The following is a 22801-nucleotide window of genomic DNA, read 5'->3' as shown; positions in this document are numbered from 1 at the left end:
ATATGAAATAAAACAGTTATTGAATAAGCACACGTCCTATTCTGTGTCCTAAACTCAACACTGGTGTCTCATATATTAAAGCAGTCAATGCAGTTTTGAAAAGAGGTCAATCAAATCTGTATGTGTGTGAAAATATTCAGATTTTGTAATCATTAACATTTTCATAAGTAACCGTATTTTAATTACGTATTTTTTCTCAGTAACTGTAACAGATTACAGTTACATTTATTTTGTAATTACATTATGTACTTCCATTACATGTACCTCTTATTTCAATCACTACAAACACTAAGAATTACTCATTTAGCATTAATAATTAATATGCAAATATTTGAAGTCACAATATCAAAGACATGTTTTAACTGTAAAACATGATTTATATATATATATATATATATATATATATATATACATATATATTATAGTTCATTAAGCCATTTAACACTGATATGACAGCTTAAATAGCTAAAATGTCAAATAAAAGTTCAAATAAAGAACCACAATTAATGACTTCCAGTGGTTTTCTTGTATTACCCGTGTGTAATAATGTAACTAAAACGTACATGTTTTAGCAAATAAACATACAAAAGTTTGGGCTCAGTAAGATCAGCATATTAGAATGATTTCTGAAGAATCATGCGACACTGAAGACTGGAGTAGTGATGTTGAAAAGTCAGCTTTATCAGCACATGAATAAATTACGTTTACATATAGGCTATATATTCACATAGAAGACAGTTGTTTTTTGAAATGTAGGTGACACTTCATAATAACGTTCAGTTGCAAGTCATTTATAAGTGATTAGTTGATGATGAAAAAATCATTTTCAAAACATTGACAAATGATTAATAAGTGATATGCTAACAATTTGTGTATGTTTTGTTAATTCATTTACAAGTCCATTACAGGTTCATTTACAAGTAATTATTTAATGATGAACTAATCATTTACAAAACATGACTATGTGTTTATAAATGATTAATAAATGATACGTTGAAGAGCACAAAAATGCAATTATTCTGAAAGAATCAGCACAGTCTTGTGTTCTGTGTGGAGTGTGTGGGATCTAGTGATAATGTGAAGCAGTTTTACCCTCCACTGAAGATCACATCAGGTGCACAGCGCTAAAATACTCCATGTGTTTACCATCTTTACCCTCACCAGTCAGCCCTTACATTGCAGTACACACAACAAATATTCAAAACCTGTTGTGTAAACACATGAATAAATCATTTACAAATCTTTCTGCATCCCCTAATCTAAAGTGTAAACTACTCATTAGTTGTAAATGTTTTACAAACTTGCCGGTTACAGGTTGTGTGTGTATACACACTGGTGGGGATAATCTAATGATGAGTAAAACATTTACAACTGATGGATTGTTTACACTTTAGATTAGGGGATGCAGAAAGATTTGTAAATGATTTATTTATGTTGTGATCTTCAATGGAGGGTAAACATTTCAACGACTGACATTTCAATTGTTTATAATTGATTAATAATATATTAACTAGTAACTTATTAACCATTGACTAAGGATCTGTTTGATTATTTTTTTTAAAGATAACTTATGACAGATTTGTAAATCGTTAGCATATTACTTAATCATTTGTGAACGTATAGTGATGTTTTGTAAATTATTAGTTCATCATTATCTAATCACTTGTAAATGATTTATAACTTAATCTACAAAGAATGGATAAAAATACTAATATATCACTTATTAATCGTTAATGAATGCATAGTCATGTTTTGTAAATGATTAGTTAATTATTAACTAATTAGTAAATTACTTGTAAATGAATTAACAAAACATACACAAATTGTTGTTAGCATATCACTTAGTCATCTTTTATAAATGTTTTGTAAATAAGTATTTCATCATTAACTAATTGCTTATAAATGACTTACAACTGAACGTTATTATAAAGTGTTACCAAAATGTGATAACATTTCACAATATTACTACTTTTAACAAAAACAAATAAATGCAACCTTTGTGAGCATAAGAGACTTCTTTAAAAACATTTTAAAAATCCTACTGAACCTAAACCTCATGGCCCAAAATAATCAGCCCTCCTCCAGCATGCTTGTCTTTTGGTATGAGGTGTTTGTGCTGATACGCTCTTTAGGTTTTCACCAAACTTGGAAGACACTTTCAGTTTACTGAACTCTCCCAAAGACTCCAATGTGTGGTTATTTTAGATCTACAGATATTAGCACATGCTAGAAAACAGAACTGTTCATAATCAGATTAAATGTTCCTCTGAGTTTGTCTGAATCAGACTCATGTGTTCCTCTGACCAACACTGACACCTTCTGGCCAATTACACACTTGTTTTAATCATGAAGCCCTAAAACATGAAAATATCTACAAAATATCTATAAGAATTTCCAAAGATGCTACACAATCACTGTTATTATGCTGCTAATTTGCATGCTATCAACACAAAAACAAAACTAGAACTTTAATTATGTACGGTCAAGTTAGGACAGGCCATGTTGAATTTCATGGCTTTCTTTATCAGGACATAATAAAAAGTGATCTGGTCCTTGGCAGGTCTTAAAATTTGGAAAATAAATCCTCAGATAAACATCATCACATGACATATCACACTGTGTCATTATTTATTTAACAAAATAAATAATGACGTGTGACAAAATTAGGACAATTGCCTGTAGATCCACTTTTAACAGCAATAACTTGAAGCATTAATTTTCTGTGTGACTTTATCAGTCTCACATCGTTCTGGAGGAATTTGGACCACTCTTCTTGTCAACGTTGCTCCAGTTTATTGCGGTTTGTGGGCATTTGCTTATGCACAGCTCTCACCACAGCATTTGAGTCAGGATGAGCTCTGGACTTGGACTGGGCGACTGCAACACCTTGATTCTTTTCTTTTCAGCCATTCTGTTGTAGATTTGCTGGTGTGCTTGGGATCATTGTCCTGTTGCATGACCCAATTTTGGCCCAACTTTAGATGTTGGACAGATGCCCTTGCATTTGACTCTAGAATACTTTGATATACAGAGGAGTTCATGGCCAACTCAATGACTGTGAGGTGCCCAGGTCCTGTAGCTACAAAACAAGCCCAAAATTTTCAGCCCTCCTCCAGCATGCTTGTCTTTTGGTATGAGGTGTTTGTGCTGATACGCTCTTTAGGTTTTCACCAAACTTGGCGCTGTGCATTATGGGCAAACATCTCCACTTCAGTCTCGTCTGTTCAAAGGACATTATTCTAGAAGACTTGTGTTTTGTTCAGATGCAACTTTGCAGACTTAAACTGTGCTGCAATGGGTTTTTTTTAGATAGAAGATGCTTTCTTCTGCCAAGCCTTCCAAACATGACATTTTTGTCCCATATTTTTCTAATGGTATTGTCATGAACTTTATCATTTAACAGGTTAACTGAGGCCTGTAGAGTCTGAGGTGTAGTTCTTGGGTTGTCTGCCATTTCTCTGAGCTTTACACGGTCTGATCTTGGGGTGAATTTTTTTCTGGGACGTCCACTCCTGGAAGGAGAGGTGTCTGTTTTAAATGTCTCCCACTTGTGAATAAACTTCAGATTGTTTGTAAATGGCCGTATTACTCTTCTCAGATTGATGGCAGCAACAATCGCTTCTCTAAGATGACTGCTGATGTCTTTCCTCCTTGGCATTGTGTTAACACACACCTGCAAGGCGCTCAGGCTTGCTGATGATCAGTTAATCAAAGGTATTTGATTAGCAGTGCTTGACTGTTATTTACCCTCTTCATTCCAGTGTTAACAGTAAGGGTGTCCTAACTTTGTCACACATGGCTTTTACATTTTGGCTTTATTTTTGTTCAGTAAATAATGACACGGTGCAATTTGTCATGTGTTGTTGTTCATCTGAGGTTTTATTTTCAAAATTTTAAGATCAGCCAAGGACCAGTTTTTTTAATGATGTCCTGATATGGAAAACCACTGAATTTAATAGGGTGTCCTAACTTTTTCCACATGACTGTATGTTATATATGAAGAGTTCAGATGCAAAACCAGTTAAAAGGCATCTCGGTCAAAAATGAGTTAATGATACTGAGTGAATGCTCCTGACACATAGTACACGTCCATCAAATACTTTTACTTTAAAATCACTAAATTCCAGCCTCAGCCCAATCAGAAGTACCAGTACTTACATAGAAACCTATATAAAGTAGCCAGAAAGAAATGCTAAGTTTAAAGAAATACGTCAGATGGATTTAGAGGCTTTTGCATCTGAACTCTTCATATGAATGTAGATATACAGAAGGAGTAGATTTCTGAGAGACTCCTGTTCCCTTACTGGCAGTTTTGATATTTTACCAGCATCGCTTTCGTACAAATCCAAACCACATAGTTTTCCACCGTTTCCTTTTTTATATATACACACACAGAAGGGAGATTGGTGCTGGTCAGTCATCAGATATAGGGTCAAACAAGCAATTATGGAAGTAGGGATGAAAGCATAAAGTTGTTGTGAATAGGGTAGAGGGTAAAGAACAGAAATATAGCAAAATATATGAGAAATCCAGAAATGTTTATTTATAATAATTATCCAAATCATACGTGACCGTACAGTTGATATGTCAATAAAAGACATGGTAGCATACGGCTATATATATTATACAGGCACTTAAAAATATGTTTTTAACTTTGTGGACCCTGAAGGTTATGAGATGCATCCAAGATACTAATAAAGTTAAAGGAATGTTTATTATTGCAAAATAACTCATGAAATAATTCTAAGTTAAATCGAGATTTACCATGGACTGACATCTCAACCGTACGATTGCGTTTATATAAAAAACATTAATTTAAAAGTAGATGTCTACTAATAAGAATGTAATGTTAAATATTTTTTTCATTAGCTCCTTTTAGGGGTGAAAGTTAAAGGGTTAAAGAACCATCTCTTTCTTACCTTTTTATAATCTGAAGAACCTTCGTTCACCACAAAGGACCTTTTGTGAAACAGAAAGATTCTTCAGATGTTAAAGGTTCTTTATGGAACCATTTAGAACAAAAAGGTTCTTCTATGGCATCGTGAAGCACCTTGATTTTTAAGTGTATTTAAAAACAGACCTCAGATAGACTTTATGAACATTAGACTTTATTTAGACCGTATCTGCCGCACAGAGCTCTGGAACAGCACATTTGGACAGAGTCAAGAGTCGGGTACGAGTACATGTTGCACATTAATGACAGTTTATTTGATTTCCTCCACAAATAACTGCACTGCTGTGAAACTACTTGAGATTTGTATTGTTTGAAGACATGCAAGAACATTTAAACTCTATCATATTCAGCTAATGTGACAGCATCGGACTGCGTCAGCAGCTAAATGTACACTACTCAAGGCTACTGAACTGACTACATATACTGTATAACCACAAATACTGTCTTGGAGACATTTGGTAATAATGTTACAGAAGTAACCTTGAAAGTAGATTTTAACTACTTTTTTTTGGATTTAATAAAGTAAGGATAAAAAAAAAACCAACATGTCACAGTAAAACGAAACATCACATCACAAACATTGCCAAAACATCACATTATTACAGAGGCTCCGCCTCCACCCACATGATTGGCACCTCAGCCTTCCTATTAAACGCCACACCCAGAATGTGGCTGGTGGAGGGTTGCCATATCCTCTGTTAGCACCCCATTGACTTTAATATGAAAGAAGCTCCTCCCTGAGGCGTCTCATTCGCTGTGCTATTTACTCACCACACTTAACTAGACATGGCTGATCTTTCCTAAATGAGACCTTACACTACACCATGAAATGAATAATTACACCTAAACACAGTTTTTAGGCCAGAGGTGCATAACAAGGCTACTTTATGGGGACCTATATATATATAGTATATCAAAAAATGGCACTTTTTTTGTCACATGCTTACTACAATTGATTTCACATTCCAAATACATCAGGAAATGGTCTACGGATTTATAATATTTGGCACATAATGGTTAAAAGGCCACTACGTTTGAGCTACACAGTATTTCTCCAATGAGGGTTTGAAATAACTGGTAAAAAATAGCTTATTACAGTAATATTACGATTATCGTTGAGGATAGGGGTTCGTGCGATGTTGTAAAGCTGTACATTTATATCAATCCATCCATCCATCCATCCAGTCATTCTCTCACTCTCAAACGGTAAACAACAAAATCACAGTCAGGTTATTCCAATGGCTCTCCACCTTCACTAAAAAGCTATTAAATAATACAAATATGACCATGACCGCATAAATATATCATGTACATTTGTATATACAAAATAACACAGTGTTCCTTTTGCCTTCCAGCTGCAATAAACACCAAAGTGTGCATTGTGTACATAACAGCTCCTTTAGCTTTAGAGGAGCGGTTCCTTAAGATCTTCCTTTATCTATGGCATGTTGTTCAGGAATACTGAGTCCGTCGGCACCTGCAGGTGTGACTGTAGCTCAGCTCAGAAGACTTTGGCCCGTTTGCTGTTCAGAGACCCGTGCTACAAGACAAATTAGAGAGACAGATGTGAAAAGCCATTTTTAAGGCAACGGTAGGAGCCAATGTGCTACTTTTCCATTGTTTTTCTATGTAAATACATGCTAGATGGATGTATATGATCATTTCGCTCACATCTTTTCTAGAGTCTCGCATTTGTGCACCACATTTCTGACACCGTGTCAAGTTGAAAGAACTTTTTACACGCATCAATGCCAGTTCCAAAACAGTGGACCAATCAGAAGACCCCGAAGGCGGGGCTAGGGTTTGTTTACGATAGCAAGTTGGCATGGCAATTGTTTTATTTGACGGCAACATGGCGCTTTTTTAAAAACCATTTCTAAGCGCTGCGTCTTGCTTTTTTAGATGCAATGACGTGTTCTGTGTGAATGACCCTTAGCCTGTTTTTGTATACAACAGCTATGTTAATTGATTTTTGTAGTGCAGTGTGATATCATCAACAAGCAAAAAGTATTAAACTTTCATAATTAAAGGAACTGGCTTGTATTTATGTTGAAGTCTTTACATATATTAAGTAAAACCCTGTTTTTAAAGGTGGGAATGTTCCTCAGGTGGAACATTTTTTCAAAGCAGATGAAATTCTGGTTATGCATGCACTTCTATTCATAAAAAAGTCATACTTTTATTCAGCAAGGGTGCATTAAATAATCAAAAGTAACATTAAAGACCTTAATAACAGCAAAAGATTTCAGATGCTGTTTTTTTTAAACCTTCTATTCATCAAAGAATCATAAAGAATAAAAATAGAGAATAAAAAATAAAAAATATATCATGGTTTGCACAAAAATTTTAACTGTTTCCAACACTGATAATAAAAAAGTGTTTTTTGAGCATGTGACACTGGAGACTGAAGTAATGATGCTGAAAATTCAGCTTTGATCACAGAAATAAATGACATTTTACAATATATTCACATAGAAAACAGTTATTTTAGATTAATAATACATTAATAAGATTTCACAATATTACTATTATCACTAGGGATGCACGATAGGATTTTTTTTTGGCCGATACCGAACAACTATTGTCTGATTCCGATACCAATATTGGTCAATTGCATAAAGCAGGGCTTAAAAATGGAAAAAAAAAAAAATATATATATATATATATATCAATTGGTTGACTCCAAACAGAATTGGTATTTGAACATTTCTGTTCCTGAGTTTCTCTGTATTACTTCTGTTCTGAAACCGGTTTGAGTAAAGAAAATACTGGTTATTAACGTTACTTTTAAAACTTTTTTTTATTAATAATAATAATAATAATAATAATAATATAGTACAGCATTTTCTTTACTCAAAAATAAAAAAAACACAAATCTGGTATCCTATCTTGTGCGTAGTCATAGCCAGAGCCGTTGAGAAACACAGTCATAGCCACGCATAATCTTTTCTAGATTTTGATCAAATGTTTTAAACTGAAAAAAAAAAAAAAAAAAAAAAAAAAACGACAACACTTTAAGGACATTGAAGCATTTTTTTCATAATATTTAAAAATGTTTGCAGCATGGATAAAAAAAAAAATAAAAAAAACACACTACTCATATAAGCATTTTGAGAGGAAAAAACAGCCTAAATTAGTAGGCTGTACATCACATTTTATTATTACATTAAGAAATAATGTAGGCTAAAGTACAGGTAAATAAAGCAAAATGTTTACAAACATTGCAAACACAATTAGGCTATTTTAGTTCTCTTCTCTCCACAACAAATCCTCTAAATTTGTAGCCTATTTAGGCTAAATGTAAACTTCAAGTCAAACACAAATTCATTAAAAAGCTAAACTAAACCCTACATCTCTCATTCTGCACAAAACCAAATGTTTCTATATTCGCAACATATCTGGATGCTGAAATATTATTTATTATGTAAACTACAGGCTTTGTTCTTCACTCGCATTATCGATGTAAAACATCATTTTTCACAGGCTATATCAGCAGTGAGGCACTGGTCACACTGAACTGTACTAGAAACTATTTAAACTAAGCAGTGTAACCTTTTATTTTTCTTTAACTGTATTTTATTTTGATAACGAACAGGCTGCGATGTCAAGGTAGCAAAAATATGTTGTGTGTGCATGAGGCGTGAGTTTTCCTGCACTGCATTGTTTTCCGTCTGTTACTCTGTAATTTATAGTCATACCAGCGCTGGTTGGTCATACAGATCATCGGTCAAAACTGTGCAGTTTTTGCAAAATAAAGAAAACGTCTTTCTGCCGCCTCGGTTTCCTTTTCGTGAACTTGGGAGTGTGTTACTATAATCTGAAACTCAGCACAATTTCTTCTTTTGTTTTGATATATTTCATGTTTTCTCTGTTCACAGAAGCGTTGCAGGTGTGTGATGTGAATCCATGTTTTACACTATTCTGCCATTTTTGCTGGTTTCAAACACACAAAAAGCCGCACATTACCCTACCTGCCATTCATTTTCACTTACATGTAGGCCTAATGCTTGACGGTTCATGACATATCCTCGGGTAAACCAACGCCGGAGAATTGCCATTGTGACTTTCCTATGATGAATTCACAGTTGAGCGCAGGCATTTCACATATATTTGGTACAGATTATTTTGTTTTGGCAAGTATTTCATTATTTTACCCAGAAAAATTAATCAAAATCAATTAATCAAAGATTGGCCGATAAATATCGGCGGCCGATACATCGGAGCATCCCTAGTTATCACTATATTTTTTTATTTAAATAAATTAAGCTTTGGCGAGACTTTTTTTCTTATTAAAAAACATTACTGAATGTAGTTTTGAACGGAATATAAGTGTGTTTTTAATCCAAACTAAAGCTGACTCTAGATCCGCTCATCTACCCACACATCCTGTGTTGGTAAATTTGTGTGTTGTTCTCACCTTGGCCTGTTTGTAAAAGTGAGGCGCCAACTCCACCAGCCAGGAGGACTCGACCGCCGTCACGTCCCTCATGTAGTACTTGCTGGTCTGAACCACCTCATTGAAGACGACCCTGAGACACATCCCAAAACAAACAGTCAATATTTGATGAAAAACAAAGAACTGAAATAAGCACCATTAATTCCACTGGGCTTTATACAAGTACCATTTTGGGGGCTTTTCTCCATACAGCACCGAATCAGGGTGAATGTACAGTTCTCTGTCATCACGGAGAGTCCTGGACAATGTTAGAAGAGCAGAAGATTAGTCAGACAACATGAGAAGATCAGCGACATACAAAAGACCAGTGTTAGGGGTAATGCATTACAAGTAATACATGCTACGTAATTAAATTACTTTTTTTCAAGTAACTAGTAATGCAGTACTTTTTAATATCTGAGTTAAATAAGCAACTTTGTTTTCCCATGTATTGACTGGCAGTTCTCCTGTCCTCATGAGAGAAACCAGGAGTTAGTGCAGAGGTGTTGTGTGTGCTGCGTAAACATGATGCTTAGTATAGACCTAGACTAAATATCAACATGCATTTACGCATCTCACTTGCACAAAAAACAGATTCAGTGTTACTCAAATATGTTAACACAGATATCCTTTGTTTGGGCTGCGCCCTCTACTGTACAGACGTGCATTTACATTTCCTTCAGTTTGAGGCTTATTCATTTCACTCTGGGTGTGACAGGGCTTTTACATTTGCCAAAAAATACTAAAAATGAGCTTTTTTATATTAACAACAAACAAGTAAGCCCAGCCCAAATTTAAAAAAAGTAATGCAAAAGTAACATAACACATTACTATCCATAAAAAGTAACTAGGTGATGTAATTAGTTACTTTTTTAAGGAGTAACACAATGCAATGGGAGTAAGGCATCACTTTTACAAAGTAACTTTGCCCAACACTGCAAAAGACACATTTATGGCTGGAACATTCAGGTTAGTGAGGAAACACAAAACCAGTCATAAGTGTCTCTGAAACTGAGATTTATACATCATCTAAAAGCTGAATAAATAAGCAATATTTGACTGAGATTAAACTATTTGAAAATCTGAAATCTGAGGGTGCAAAAAAATTTGAATATTGAGAAAAATCGCCTTTAAAGTTGTCCAAATGAAGTTTTCAGCAATGCATATTACTAATCAAAAATTAAGTTTTGATATATTTACGGTAGGAAATTTACAAAACATCTTCATGGAACATGATCTTTACTTAATACCCGAATAATTTCTAGCATAAAAGAAAAACTGGTAATTTTGACCCATACAATGTATTATTGGCTATTGCTACAAATATACCTGTGCTACTTAAGACTGGTTTTGTGGTCCAGGGTCACAAATAAGGATGAATGAACGAACCTGTAGGAGCCGGAGTGATGCATTCGAGCCGCATTCGCAAAAAATCCAGACACGATACATCTGAGAATCACATCCGGATCACCTTGAGGACAGACAGAAGAGAAATCTCTAAACCCTTATGAAAACAGGGTCACATGATGACAAATTCATATGACATTTAAAGGGGTCATCGGATGCTAAGTTCACTTTTACATGTTGTTTGAACATTAATGTGTGTTGGCAGTGTATGTACAAATCTACCCTATAATGATAAAAATCCATGCAGTGGTTTTTAATTAATCTGTAAAAATAATATCCCCTTTTTCAATTGAGCCGTTCTCAGATGCCTGTCGGTGTACCATCACACCCACAGGCATCTGAGACCTCAGACCTCAGACCCGCCCTACATCAGCTGTCACAGTCCAGTAACCTCCATTGTTTTGATGCTGAAGCAGGGATGTAAGTTAGACAAGAATATCTCAGATTGAGCGATTGAGGTGTTGTGTTGTTGGATGTAATAATGAACATACTGGTCGTCATTTACTCCCGACATCTGAGCCACTGAAGATGCAGTGGATTACGTTTGTTTGTGAAGGGAATGCACATCCCGATCTACATATATCCGTCTATGTTCACGCAAATCATTCGTGATCCAGCTTTACCTACAGCAGAAGTGAGTATAAGGGTTTTTTTATGAATCTTTGCGATCGCCTTTCCTAATAACGTGCTAGTTAGCAAGTTTAGCGGCTAAACACGGCTAAAGTAAACAGGCTCGTCACTCCACAGAGAGAAGAGAGGGGCCGGGCGAGCAGAGCTCATTAACATTTAAAGGAACAATCCATCAGAATGGGTTAATTTTTGCAGAGTTGATTTTGACAAGGTAAACAGGGTGTTGTTTTACACTATCACTGAGAATTTTTAACCAAAGTATATTATAGACTTTTCATTAAGACCCTAAAGAATCATATCAACTTGTGGAAAATGGGCATCCGATGACCCCTTTAAGTCTGAGGATGAAACAAGTTGCCATTATGACAAATCGATAATACGAAAACATGAACAAACTGACAATATGGTCTGATGGTACGACAAACTAGTATGAAAACATCAAAGCTGATGGGACAATGTAATAATGTCATGCAGATTTATGCTGGTGAAGAGAAATGACGACTCACCTTCACTAGAGGTCCGAGGCACCTTGAACTTGTTGAGGAGGTGTCGCAGCTGCTCCCGTACGGCCGTGGCCCGGAGGAGCCCTTTGTAGTTGAGGAAATGATCCTGACACCACTGAGAGCTCTTCTGATGCTGTGAGAACATGTGATGCTTTATAAGCTGGACCAATAAATACCAAAACACCAACGTAGACAACCTTTATCCAAATGTCACATTATTTCAATTTGTGGTTGTCAAACAGGGGGCCTCTACAATCTGACAAGGGGGCTTTAAGATGTCTTACAATCAGGGCTGCACGATTAAATGAACTGAAGCTGAAACTTAGTGCAATTATCAACCTGCAAAGGCTGTGAGTTAAATAAAGACGTGCTGTTTCAGAGTAAAGCATGACACTGTGTTCATTTATACGTGAGCAGATAAATTGATATTTCAAATCCATTAGCCTTAAACTTTATTTGGATTTTTTCTTTATTGCACAATGTACATTTCTTAACATTATGCCTAAAATGTGTTTTAATATCACTATTAATGAGGGTTATATATATATATATATAAAATGAAAAGTAAAAACACAGTAGTGTTTATAAACTTGCATGTATGTATACTATTTGCTATTTATATATTAGTATACATTATAGTTTTCATTTTGAAGCTTTTATTTTTATATTTTCAATGTTTCACTTCAAAAGTTTTAGTTTAAGTCATTTTATTTTTATTTTTATTAGTTTTAGGGTTCTTTATATTCTTACATTTCACTTTATTTTATTTTTATTTCAGTTTTAGTCATTTTCGTACTTTCATCTGAACTTGTTCATTTCAGTCATTTAATTTCTTAATTTGGTTTATGTTTTTTAAGTTCTAATATTTATCTAATCTAATATTCCTGTTCTATTTAATTTCAGCCTTATTTAAAATCACCAAAAACATTTTTTAAATATTTAGACAACAATAACATACTGCAGTACAAACACAGTACAGGTGTTAATTATATTTCTGCCAAACAAGCACATCAAATGCAAAAAAACTAAAACTAAAAATTAAAACTAAAAATAAAAAAAGAAAGAAAAAAAGAAAAATGCTATTACTATTTTTTTTTTAAATCAGAAATTTATCAGAAGTTTTCCCCAAATCTTGAAGCCCTACTTATAATGATTTAAAATAAGACAAAACAACTAACAATAAAAGATATTTCTTTGTATAATTGATCTTTTTTTTTTTTTTTTTTTTTTAAACAACCAGAGTTTCCACAATCTTGAAAACAATTTTAAAATGCAATGGGCATATTTATAAAGACTATACATATTTCTAGTTACGCCAAGCTCTAAAATATTTTATCAGGTAGAAATGAATATTGGTAAATGAAATGTAAGTGAAAAATATTTTTAAAATCCCTATCCAGTAAATCACAAACAACTGAAAAAGACATGTAAATATTTTATTATTATTATTGACTATAAAGAGTGAGATCCCTGAAAAACAACTTCAAGAATCCTAAAATTTTAAGTGTAATTAGTTTATTGGTTTAATATGTGGACTCTTAATGTAATAGTTTTTTTTGTTTGTTTTTTTTTAAACAAAGCAATAAATATTGTTGTGAACAATTGAGGACATTGAAGTCAAAAAGGCTTAGAATCTAAATGCAAATGCGAAAAAACTTTTTCAAAGCAGTAAAAGTGAATTTAAGTGAGCTGATCAGTTACCTTTATGAAAGCCTCATAAACATTCAGCATGGTGAGATGATCCCCTTCAGCCACAGCAAACTTCCTGTGCTCCCGCGCCTGACGTCACACGAACACACACATCAATAATAGGCTTACTGGTACAGATGAATTCAAATGCTTTAAAATCAACAACAGACTAGAAATAAAACATACAGCTGATTTCTTCTGATTGTGGGGCGCTACGAAAATGTTTTGTATTTGCATCATGGCTGCTATGGTGACAATCTCCTTGGAGCAGCCAAAGTTTCCTGATTCCAGCAGCATCTTGGCAAACATGGGGCTGAGAGGAAACTCGGCCATCCGCACACCCATGGGGTCAGTGAGACGCCCGTACTGATCCAGACCTGTCAGAGCGAGAGCTTATGAGAACACATGCAGATCATACACCAGAGGTCAAACAAGAAAAGGTCTTGCTCTTCTACCTCCAAGAGCGTAGAGCAACTCCAGGGCCTGAACCATGGACTGAGCAGGAGGAGGCTGAAACACAAATACACAGATGCTCAAACGCAGAACAACACTTCACAAACGTGCTGATGTTTGTTAGCTGTGATATACAGCAGGTGTCACTCACAGACAGGAAGTTGAATCGCAGCACATTGTCGATGCCCAGAGCTTTGAGCTGCAGGATGACTGGAGCCAGATTCGAGCGCTGCATCTCAGGAACCGTCGACTCGGGCAACTTCTCAAAGTCCTCCTCTGACAGAGAGAGAGAAGCACAAAAAAAATGTTTTACAAAGAAAGTATACAGTACAGTACACTACAATATACTGTAAGTACAGGAGAGTTCATTGTTGTCATTTAGCATCGTTTAACTGGCCTACAGTGCTGTGGGGCAGAACTGAATTGAAAATATATCTTTAAATCCCCTTCCTGAGTATGTAAAATTGAATAATAATAATAAATAATTTAATAAACATGGTTTTAATTTATATAATAAATGTTTTTATTTTAAAGGAACACTCCACTTTTTGAAAGTAGGCTCATTTTCCAACTCCCCTAGAGTTAAACAGTTCAGTTTTACCGTTTTTGAATCCATTCAGCCAAACTCCAGGTCTGGCGGTAGCACTTTTAACATAGCTTAGCATGGATCATTGAATCTGATTAGACCGTTAGCATCTCACTCAAAAATGACCAAAGAGTTTCAATATTTTTCCTATTTAAAACTCTGTGGTTACGTCGTGTACTAAGACATGAAAAATGAAAAGCTGCGATTTTCTAGACCGATATGACTAGGAACTATACTCTCATTTCGGCGTAATAATCAAGGAACATTGCTGCCGTACCATGGGTGCAGCAGGCGCAATGATATTACATGATATTAATGATAATGATATTATTACGCCGAAATGAGAGTACAGTTCCTAGCCATATAGGTCTAGAAAATGTTTTTATTTTCAACTTTTCATTTTCCATCAGTCTTAGTACACGATGTAACTACAGAAGAGTCAAGTTTTAAATAGGAAAAATATTGTTGTTATATTTGGTCATTTTTGAGCGAGATGCTAACGGTCTAATCAGATTCAATGATCTATACTAAGCTATGCTTTGCGGTTGTAAACAATCCCAGCCAGGGAAGAACAGTCATATCTAGTGAAATGATCAGTTATTTTCATTAAAAAAATACAATTTAAATACTTTTTATTCTCAAACGCTCGTCTTGCCTTCCTCTCCCTGAACTCTGTGTATTCTGGTTCAAGACAGTTAGAGTATGTCGAAAAACTCCAATCGTATTTTCTCCCTCAACTTCAAAAATCATTTCAAAATCATCCTACATCGCTGCAGAAGTACCGACACAGTCTTTGCAAAGTGAACATGCAAAGAAGATCAAACACCCTTAACAGAAAAGGTAAAACAGTGATATAGGATGATTTTGAAGTTGAGGGAGAACATGAGATGGGAGTTTTTCAACATACACTAACTGTCATGAACCAGAAAAAACAGTTCAGGCAGAGTAAACAAGACGAGCGTTTGACATTAAAAGTATATAAATTGTTTTATTTTTATTAAAATAACCAATCGTTTTGCTAGAAAGGCCCTTCTTTCTCGGTTGGGATCATTTACAACCGCATTTTGGATCATTTGAAGCCGCATTTAAACTACATTTTGCAGCACCATATCAGTCCATTATATGGAGAAAAATCCTGAAATGTTTTCCTCAAAAAACACAATTTTTTTTGACTGAACAAAGAAAGACATGAACATCTTGGATGACAAGGGGGTGAGTACATTATATGTCAAATGTTGTTCTGGAAGTGGACTTCTTTAAGCAGCACAACTGTTGCTAACATTGATAAATCAGCATATTACATATTACATATTATGTTTTCTGAAGGATCATGTGACACTGAAGATTGGAGTAATGATGCTGAAAATTGAGTTTTGATCACAGGAATAAATCACATTTTATAACATATTCACATAGAAAACAGCTACTTTACATTGAAATATTATTTTACAATATTACAATATTCTTTAAAAAAATCTAACTCATTAAAAATCTTACTCTTAAAAACTCTATATAGACAGATACATACATAGATATATTTATTTAAAAATATTTATATATATTTAATTATTATTTTACTAACTTATGATATTTTTGTATGACAGCACTGTACCTGTATAGAGGCGGAAACACTTCCCTGCACGGTTTCTCCCGGCTCTTCCGGCTCTCTGACAGGCGGAGGCTTTAGAGATGGGCGTAACGATCAGAGACTCGATCGCTGTGCGCGGATTATACGCCCTCAGCTTCACAAACGCACAGTCAATCACAAACACCACGCCATTAATGGTGATGGACGTCTCGGCTATATTGGTGGCGACCACCACCTGAAAAAAAAAACAAACAATTGTCAAGAAAATCTGCCGTAGCTCTGAGAACATACGGTCATGTGTGCTGATTCTCCAGTTTAGCTGAGAGTTAAATGATTTCATTATTTCATATAACATCATAATATCAGTCTATGCTCATGTTCAGTGTGTGCGTTTGCACCTTTCTGACAGTAGGGGGCATCCTCTCAAACACTCTCATCTGTTCGTTATAGGGCAGGCCGGCGTACATTGGCAGCACGCACAGGTGCTTCTTCATGCCGTAACGGGACAAAGTCCGGGCCTGTTCCTGGAGCATAGACACCACCTTCTCCACCTCCTCCTGATGAACGATTAAGCAGAAATGCAAAAAAAACATTAATACATCCAGGGTGCACATATTATAAGACCATTTTAGGTGCTGCATTACAGAACAAATCTACACAAATGTGACTCATCGTCCACCAGCACACACACACCTGTCCTGTGAGAAAGGCCAGCACATCTCCATCATCCTCCGTCTCGTGGATCTTCATCACGGTTTCCACCGTAGCCTTCACATAGTCTGGTACAGGACTAGAGACAAACACTTCGTCATTTCTATTACATAAAGCAGAGAGAGACTCATTTCTCACAGGACTGACTTTATGTGAATATAAGCTTCACCTGACAGTGTAGAAAATATCCACAGGAAAAGTTCGTCCCTCGACTGTCAAAATTGCACAGGTGTCTTTATTTGGGTCTCCAGACTCATTCAGGTTGAAGAAATCATGAAATTTCTATGAGGGAAAGAATATTTGTCATGTATCTGATGTAGATAAACTGTACCTCATTAACGCTGGCCTCACAGCCACAGGCCGCAGCAGTGATCGACTGATACAGACCACTAACTGACCACTCAGATTATCAGTAATCATGTGGCCGATCATCATGAACACTCAGATGATTAAACAAAACCAACAACAGCTTTGAGAAGGAATAATATGGCTTTTTTTCTGCTTTAAAATACTTCAAAAATAATACACACTATCTTTCTAAACATTAGGGTTGTTAAAGGAGAAGTCCACTTCCAAAATAAAGATTCACATATAATGTACTCACCCTCTTGTCATCCAAGATGTTCATGTCTTTCTTTCTTCAGTCGTAAATAAATATGTTTTTTGAGGAAAACATTTCAGCATTTTTCTCCATATAATGGACTTGAACTTGCGGCTTTAAACGATCACAAATGCGGTTGTAAATGATCCCAGTCGAGGAAGAAGGGTCTTATCTAGTGAAACGATCAGTTACTTTTTATAAAAATAATACAATTTATACACTTTTTAATCTCAAACGCTCGTCTTGTCTTACTCTGCCAGGACTGTTTTTTCCGGTTCATGACAGTTAGTGTATGTCGAAAAACTCCAATCGTATTTTCTCCCTCAACTTCAAAAATCATTTCAAAATCATCCTACATCGCTGCAGAAGAACAGACACAGTCTTTGCAAAGTGAACATGCAAAGAAGATCAAACACCCTCAACAAAAAAGGTAAAACAGCGATATAGGACGATTTTGAAGTTGAGGGAGAACATGAGATGGGAGTTTTTCGACATACACTAACTGTCATGAACCGGAAAAAACAGTCCTGGCAGAGTAAGACAAGACGAGCGTTTGACATTAAAAAGTATATCAATTGTATTATTTTTATAAAAAGTAACTGATCGTTTCGCTAGATAAGACCCTTCTTCCTCGACTGGGATCGTTTACAACCGCATTTGGGATCGTTTGAAGCCGCATTTAAACATTTAGGAAGTTCAAACTCGGGGCACCATATCAGTCCACTATATGGAGAAAAATGCTGAAATGTTGTTACATCCTGAGGATGTATAATATTAATATTAATGACTAAGGTGTGTTTTCCCTGCCTATTTTGGGTGTGGTGGTGTTTCCCTGTGTGTGCTCTCTGTCTCCCCCTCTCTCTCTCACTCTCTCTCTGCTTGCTTGGCAGTTGCAGATTAGCCACAGGTGGTGCTCATCAGAGAGTGTGCTGCAGAGAAGTAAACCAGACAAAAGAGCAAAGAAGCAATGTGGAGTGAGGTTCACTTCTCCCCTGCTCCAGACCTGTGTTGACTCTTTCACTTTATGTAGATTGTGGTGCATTCTCTTGAAAAGTTAACTGTTGAACTATAACTTTAGAGTTTTAATTGAAATCTGGTTGACCAGCAGTGTTGTGTATACTGCACACAGTGTGTATAACTTTAATTTAATATTTATTTGTTAAAGTATTAGAAGGTATTGTAATTTTGTTGTTTGATTATTCTAAGCTTAGGTTGGAAGCTGTAGGGAGAGGGTGCCATTTTATTTTGTACTTGACGTTTATCCCTGTTTTTTGGTTAGTGAGGGAGTTGAGGAAAGCCTTTGTTGTTTATTTCTTTTCTTTTACCCAGGTAGGTTATTAAGTACTCCTCCCATTAGTTAGCTGCTGTTTTGTTTGTTGTTTTGGCCTGGCTCTCTCCTGAAGACTGTTGCTTCCCTGTTTATTTTGTGAATTACTAAATAAAACCGCTCAAACTAAGTTAAGAGTTGTATTGTATTTCTGGGGCAGAGGACTGGAGTGATTCCTCCACGTTTTAGTTTTCATTCTTTTTTCAGTAGTTCTTTTTACGCTTTAGTTTATTTGTTACTCCTGCCCCAACCCTAGACTGGGGATTGGGAACGTAACAATGTTTTCCTCAAAAAACATTAATTTCTTCACGACTGAAGAAAGACAGACATGAACATCTTGGAATGACAAGCGGGTGAGTACATTATATGTGAATTGTTGTTCTGGAAGTGGACTTCTTTAATACTGTGTGTGGTTACCTGGATGATCTACGACTTTTTTTTTTTTGTTTTGTTTTGTGATGATTGTTCATGAGTCCCTTGTTTGTTCTGAAGAGTTAAACTGAGCACTGTTCTTCAGAAAAATCCTCCAGGTCCTGCAGATTCTTCAGTTTTCCAGCATCTTTTGCATATTTGAACCCTTTCCAGCAGTGACTGTATGATTTTAAGATCCATCTTTTAACACTGAGGACAACTGAGGGACTCAAACACAACTATTAAAAAAAGGTTCACGATGCATTAAGAGCTGGGGGGGTGAAAACTTTTGAACAGGATAAAGATGTCCACATTTTTCTTGTTTTGTTGAAATATATATTTTTTTCCTTTTAGACTGCTCTTCGGAAGCAACAGAAGATACTTGCATGTTTCCCAGAAGACAAATTAAATACAATTTACCTTGATCTTCAAATTCAAAATATTTTCAAATATGCAAAAAAACTGAAGAACCTGCAGGACATGGAGGATTTTTCTGAAGAACAGTGCTCAGTTTAACTGTTCAGAACAAACAAGGGACTCATGAACAACCATCACAAAACAAAACAAAACAAAAAAAAAAACAGTCGTAGATCATCCAGGTAACCACACAGTATTAAGAACCAGCAGTTTCCAAACCTTTGAAGGGGATATTTTAATCATTTCAGCAGTTTTTTGTCTTGTGGCCTATGTGTAAACATATTTCATGTAAGATATCTTACTCAGGACATACTAAATAAAAAACAACATGCATTTTGTATGATCTCTCTTATTTTGTTAAAATTATTCACAGATTCTGCAAGGGGTTCCCAAACTTTCACATGCCACTGTATGTTGTTTCATTTTTACATAAATACATCTGTAACGCTGGATGGCAACGGAACATTATTTCATCCATATGATATAGTCTGAGGTCAGATTTACCTTGGCATCCAGAGTGGCTGAGGCTACAATCAAACGCAGGTCTCTGCGCTTCTTCTGAATCTGTAAAAAGAGCCAAAACAATGAGAAGAAAAATCTCTCACAAATGCTCATCTGACAGACGATACACAGCAAATAGAGCAAACCTTCTTCAGGAGGCCGATGGCGATGTCAGTGTAAAGCGTTCGCTCGTGAGCTTCATCCAGCATGATCACACTGCAGCAAAACAAACCACGACAGAATCAAAAAATCAACCGTCACCTGTAAATCTCTCACTAAACATCAGCACTGCTTTTACCTGTACTTCTTCAACAGCGGGTCAGACATCATCTCCCGAACCAACATCCCATCTGTCAGAAACTGAGCGACAGAGATAACAGGAAGTCAAAGACGGGCACTCTTTAAAAACAAGATATCGTAACACTAATAAACGAGTGTGTGTCTGTACCTTAATGCGTGTGGCGTGAGGATCAGAGCAGTCATCGAAGCGGATGGTGTAGCCCACCTCATGCCCAAGAAACGCCCCGCGCTCCTCTGCCACACGACCGGCCACCTGTGAGCACACAAACACGTACTGTACACGGCAGACACTCACATTCACGAATGAACCGAAGACAAGAGTTTACATACAGATGTGGCTGCCACACGTCGAGGTTGAGTCACACCGATCACCTTCCCGTCTGCCGCCCATCCAGCCTCCAGCAGATACTGTAATAATTTCATTTAATTTCAGTCAAGCAAATTTGCCAAATAAAATGATTGATGACCCTTAAGGATATTGACTGATTCCAGAAAAGCTTTGCGTCTGATGGCCAACGCTGGACAAACCTGTGGGATTTGTGTGCTTTTTCCAGATCCTGTTTCTCCAACAATCACCACCGTCTGGAAACTCTCCACCAGATACAGGATGTTGTTTCTGTGCTAGATGCAAAAAACACAGATCATTTATAAATGCAGAAGATGCACTGGAAATAAAAATGGAATGAAAAATTGAAAAATAAAGCAATTTAAAAAAAAGTTAAATTGTCACATCTACTTAAAAAAAGTCAAATATAGCAACAGTTTGCATTTATTGCATAACATCCTACAAAAAAAAAAAAAATCACTAAAAACACTGGGTATATATGTGTGTGTATATATGTATACAGAATTATAGTACAGATTCAATTTAGATTATGATGTATAGGCAGTAGTTTTTTAAAGTAAAAAATAAATATAAACATAAATATAGAAAACAATATAATAATAATAATAATCTCTCTTTTTTTTTTCAAAAAAAAAGAAAGAAAAAGAAAAGAAAAATAAATCTATATTTTCTTATAAACCATAAATGTATAAAAGATGTTATTACCAACTGCATTATTTAATATGCCTATTTGGCTAAAAAGTTTTTCTACTGTATTTCACTTTAAACTCCTCATAATATCATGCACAATACAAACAATATCACAGAATTTGAAGTAAAGAAAAAAAAAATTGTGTTAAAGTGCACACCACAGTTTTTACTGTTAACTAATTAATTGAAATAAAAATAAATAAAATAAAACAAAAAACAAAATAAAATAAAATACTTAATTAAAGGAGTGGCAAATACCACTGGTGGTCTTGGTAAATAAAAGAAAAAAAAGTTTATGCTGAAACACTAAAATTACTAAAACAAAAACTGAAATAGATTAAAGATTTATATATATATATATATATATATATACTACATGTGTTTTACATTTACAATTATGTAATTTTTTTATAATTATATAATAAATAAAAAGAAAACAGATAGAATATAAAAGAAAAAGCAAGCTAGCGTTAGAGGCTTTTTTGTTAATTGTATAATAAAAAGAAAAAAAAACAGGTAGAATATAAAAAGAACAGAGAAGTTTACAGCAGAAGAAAACAAGCAGTAAGTAAATGAATAGAGTATGAGTCTAAAAAGGATTTTTTTAATAAAAATAAAGAATAGAATTAGAATAGAGATTGCTAGAGTCAGAGGGTCAAATAAAGATGGAAGAGATGTCTTTTTTAACTGATTCTTGAAGATGGATAAGGACTCAGCTGTTCGGACTGAGTTTTGAATGTTATTAAAAGTGTATTGGAAATTAAATGTGTTCTGAATGTGTAAAAATATATATAAAAAAAAAAATTAAACAGTGCCTTGGCAAATAATTTAAATAAGTTTATGCGGAAGTACTAAAATTATAAAACAAAAAACTGAAATAAAATAAAATTAAAGCTCTCTCTCTCTCCACATATATATAGAGCAAATAAAATATATTATACAAATAAAAATTACAAGACACTAGAGCACAACAAAGTTGTTTAAATAAATAAATAAAGCTAATTAAAAAAAATGAAACAAGAAGCTTAAAAAACAAACGCTTACACTGTTAGTAAGTACTATAATAGTGTATTTAATAATACTGAAATAACACCAGTCCACTGAGCTCTACAGATAAATGATGTTTTTGTAGCACCTTGAAGACGGGCAGTCTCTGCCTCTGTTTCTCTATGGACAGAGTGGTGTGTGGGTTAAAGATGATGGGGGAGCCGGTGGTCTCAGTGGACAGATCTCTCTCCTCACACACACCTGG

General features: G+C 35.1%; 1 protein-coding gene across 1 annotated transcript in view; it reads right to left on the bottom strand.

The window, feature by feature from the left end:
* Positions 1-5088: 5088 nt before the first annotated feature.
* The window catches only part of dhx35 (DEAH-box helicase 35), a 19756-nt gene continuing 2043 nt past the window's right edge, over positions 5089-22801 (bottom strand). Inside the window, exons 2-21 of the mRNA XM_051097047.1 lie at positions 22685-22801; positions 21042-21134; positions 20844-20921; positions 20662-20766; positions 20512-20573; positions 20360-20429; positions 20217-20276; positions 17126-17238; positions 16939-17035; positions 16644-16802; positions 16270-16480; positions 14223-14347; positions 14074-14128; positions 13805-13995; positions 13631-13708; positions 11933-12062; positions 10779-10860; positions 9577-9648; positions 9372-9483; positions 5089-6494 (exon numbers count right to left, since the gene is read on the bottom strand). The exon at positions 22685-22801 is cut by the window's right edge and continues 11 nt beyond it. Of these exons, the coding sequence (XP_050953004.1) occupies positions 6456-6494; positions 9372-9483; positions 9577-9648; positions 10779-10860; positions 11933-12062; positions 13631-13708; positions 13805-13995; positions 14074-14128; positions 14223-14347; positions 16270-16480; positions 16644-16802; positions 16939-17035; positions 17126-17238; positions 20217-20276; positions 20360-20429; positions 20512-20573; positions 20662-20766; positions 20844-20921; positions 21042-21134; positions 22685-22801 (2049 nt within the window). The 3' untranslated portion in view covers positions 5089-6455. The remainder of the gene's footprint in view (positions 6495-9371; positions 9484-9576; positions 9649-10778; positions 10861-11932; positions 12063-13630; positions 13709-13804; positions 13996-14073; positions 14129-14222; positions 14348-16269; positions 16481-16643; positions 16803-16938; positions 17036-17125; positions 17239-20216; positions 20277-20359; positions 20430-20511; positions 20574-20661; positions 20767-20843; positions 20922-21041; positions 21135-22684) is intronic.

Source organism: Labeo rohita, chromosome 23 (genome assembly GCF_022985175.1).
Source record: "Labeo rohita strain BAU-BD-2019 chromosome 23, IGBB_LRoh.1.0, whole genome shotgun sequence".
Classification (NCBI taxonomy): Eukaryota; Metazoa; Chordata; class Actinopteri; order Cypriniformes; family Cyprinidae; genus Labeo; species Labeo rohita.
The sequence above is the reverse complement of the archived record's forward strand: the minus strand, read 5'-3'. Positions and strand labels throughout refer to the sequence as shown.